Source organism: Acanthisitta chloris, unplaced genomic scaffold (assembly GCF_000695815.1).
Source record: "Acanthisitta chloris isolate BGI_N310 unplaced genomic scaffold, ASM69581v1 scaffold2063, whole genome shotgun sequence".
Classification (NCBI taxonomy): Eukaryota; Metazoa; Chordata; class Aves; order Passeriformes; family Acanthisittidae; genus Acanthisitta; species Acanthisitta chloris.
Genome location: NW_008664100.1, coordinates 3,802 through 6,873, shown reverse-complemented (window position 1 = coordinate 6,873; position 3,072 = coordinate 3,802). Strand labels below are relative to the sequence as shown.

Here is a 3,072-nt window from a genome sequence, read left to right as displayed (position 1 = left end):
TGCCAACACTCAGGAAGTCCCAGCTTCCATGCATATCCCAGAAGAAAGCACATTCCTGGCACTAAGGATGCCTTCTTCCTTACCCACCCACTCTGCCCTCTGGCTGGGCTCCCGGCCGTGTCCAGGTTGCTTCCATTTCCTCCCCCCTCTGTGATCTACCAAATATTTAAAGGTATTACAAAACCGGAGAGGAGGCAAAAACAGTCACAGAAATGACTTGAGGTCTTGAGAAAATGTTTTATGGTGACAAATTAAAAGAGCGCATCCTGGGCAGTGTGTCAAAGGGATGGGAGATGAGTCAACTTTGACATATAGGCACAATAACAAAGGAAGATATTGGGGAATAAGCTGGTCAGCCACTGAAAACAAGGCTTTTTATCAAGAGACAGCCTGACACAACCTCAGCTCTATGTGCCAGCCCTGGCTGCAGTTTAGTAACATCGTACATTGCTGAAGCAGAATTAAGATTTCTTGGGTTTTCTGTTTGTTGTTCTTTTCCTTTCCAAACTACGTAGCAAAACTCAAAACTTCTGAAAAACAGGAAATGAAGAATTAAGATACACACCCACATAGCTTTAACTCTCCCTCCATGGAGCTGGCAGGAGCCCCCAGGAATGATCTGCAAGTGTGCCAGCTGTAGTCTCGTGTGAGAGCAGCAGCAACACAGGCTGATGGGACTGGTGTGAGCAGCCTGGCAGAGAACAAGACCAGGGCTGTGATACAGGGATTTCAGTCCTAAAATGCCAGTGCCACACACAGCAGCATCACACATGACACATGAAACAAATGGTGCATCACACAACCAAGGGGACAGGCTGTAACATATGGCCAAGGAACCTCAAAGCGTGTAAGATTCTGTGTCTTTCCTAAGGATCTGCATCCAAGCACTAGGCAGATGCAGGATGCTTGTGCCAGTGTCACCCAGAGGCAGAGAGGAGACACACATACATCACAACATCACTGCAAAGGACAGAAAATCTCTAGCTTAACTCAACATTGGCCATAAGCTTCTATCTGCAAAGCCAGTGCTCAAAGAAATCCCTTTAATCCATCACTGCCACCTGGAGCTTGGGCTGTCGTCACTGATCTGCTCTCCCAGAGACTGCCCAGACTCTCTGAGATGCACCAGCAAAAGGGACTTCCCCCTGCTCCCAAAGAATGGATACTCCAGCCCGACACCTGCCAGCAGTGAGAAGCACAGGAGAATCCAAGTGAGCTGCAGGCCAGCTGAGATTTTTGCCTCTTCCTCCCCTCTGCTGACATGGCCAGCACCTTTGCCCAAAGTGCTGCTGTAGAATTGTAAGTGAGTAACAAAACATACTCAGATGATAGGCTCTGGAGATTAGAGGGCATAGCCCCAGATGGCACTGCCCCATCCCACTCACCACCCAGCCAAGCCAGCCTGGTTTTACCCTGTCCACCTTCCCCTCCAGTCAGGACCCTCCAAGGCTAGGAAGGCAGGAGACACTAGCTTCAAAACCAGCATGTCACAACTCTGCAGCTCCTCGGTCTCACTTGCAGTTCCACTCGACCTCTGCAGAACAGTGACATAGTGGAGCCCTTTCCACCACAGACACTGCCTCTCTGTTCTCTGTGCTCTGTGGCTTGAAAAATCTCCATCAAAGTGTTCCCAGAAGATCCCTGGGACAACCCAATGGAACTCTCCACACATAGTCTGCAAGGCCCAGCATCACTGCTGCTAAATCACAGGCCACTGGAACGCGAAGGAGATCCGACACAACCTGACAGTCCACACAGCCACTGACCAAGAGACAACAGCGCATACTTGTACTTTTACAGCTGTGTCTCACACATAGAGAGCTTTGAGCAGAGAAGATGAGAAGTGCTCCCTTACACAGCATGAAAACTAGAACATGCAGAGGACTGTGATCTCCAGAACAGTCACAACCTGAAGAGGAAGCACAGACCTTTGGAGGATGCCAGCTTATATCCAAAGGCTGCTCCAGTGTGGCTGAAGAAATAAAGGCAAGGAAATGGAGATGAGTGTAACCATTCCTTCAGCTGCAGCCAGGTGTTTCAAAGGTTTTGTGTGTTGCAGCTACACAACAGATCTGCAGCAAAGGCTGCAAGCCGGATGCAGGACTGAGGGACATGGTGCAGCACACAGCCCTCATGCCATGGAGAACAGACTCTGGATGACGCAGCAGTTTCAGAGCACTCACGCTCCCACCAAAGCACCTTGCCTTCCATGAGCACCAGAGTCTCGCACTTGCAAAGCCAGTTTTGAAAGCAGAGCTCCCTGGTGAGCTCTGTGACCAGGGGAAGAGAAGGCAGGACTCACAGGACTTGGACTCCCCAGGATCCAGTCGCAAGTCACAGAAGAGGATCTTTGGTGGGGTGGACAGGATACACTGACCCCGCTCTCCTGGAAAAGAAGAAACACATGAATGCTGGCCAGACCCAGGCTGGGTCCAGGTCAATCAAGCTTTATTATCTTCATGGAGAGGAACAGGGAGAAGAGGGCTGAGGATGAAGTATCTCATGCACTGGTCATATCACGAGACATTCCCAGAGCTGCTGGACAGACAATTCTCATGTTTCACTCCAAGCTAGTGCCACTTTGATCTCGGTATTAACGAGGTCCCACAACAGCCATCATCAGGGAATGACACAAGGAAAGCAACACAGACTTTGCCCTTGCTTCTACACATGCTGCCCTCAAGACAGACATTATGGACTGCTTGGCCCCTGCTCGCGGTGCTCTCACCATCCCTACCCGGGATGACTGCAGTAGGACTCACCTCTGTTGGGGACAAAGACGGTCTCATTCTCTGCCTGCACATCGTGCTTGCTGCCGTCAGAGGGAGGGAGTGCTACCCGGTTCTCGCTGGCGTGGAACTGGCAGTGGATCTGGGCGCTGGCCCATGCCAGCATCTCACTGAAAGCAAAGAACAACACCCGTTTCTATGCTTTAAACCTGGGTTACAGCAAGCACAAACTGGGAGATGAGCAGCTCCTTCTGCTCTGCTCCATGCAGGACTGCTTGTCTGGAAGGAAGAAGGCCATGCTTGCACTCTCAGAGTGCCACTCCAAACGAACCTTGGGAGCAAG

At 50.8% G+C, this 3,072-nt stretch overlaps 1 protein-coding gene across 1 annotated transcript in view; it reads right to left on the bottom strand.

Moving 5' to 3' along the window:
* Window positions 1-3,072, bottom strand: part of RGP1 (RGP1 retrograde golgi transport homolog (S. cerevisiae)) — a gene marked incomplete at its 5' end in the record, with an annotated part of 9,235 nt that overhangs the window by 2,956 nt on the left and 3,207 nt on the right. The window contains 2 exons of the mRNA XM_009071179.1: window positions 2,303-2,386; window positions 2,763-2,899. Coding sequence (XP_009069427.1) covers window positions 2,303-2,386; window positions 2,763-2,899 — 221 coding nt within the window. The remainder of the gene's footprint in view (window positions 1-2,302; window positions 2,387-2,762; window positions 2,900-3,072) is intronic.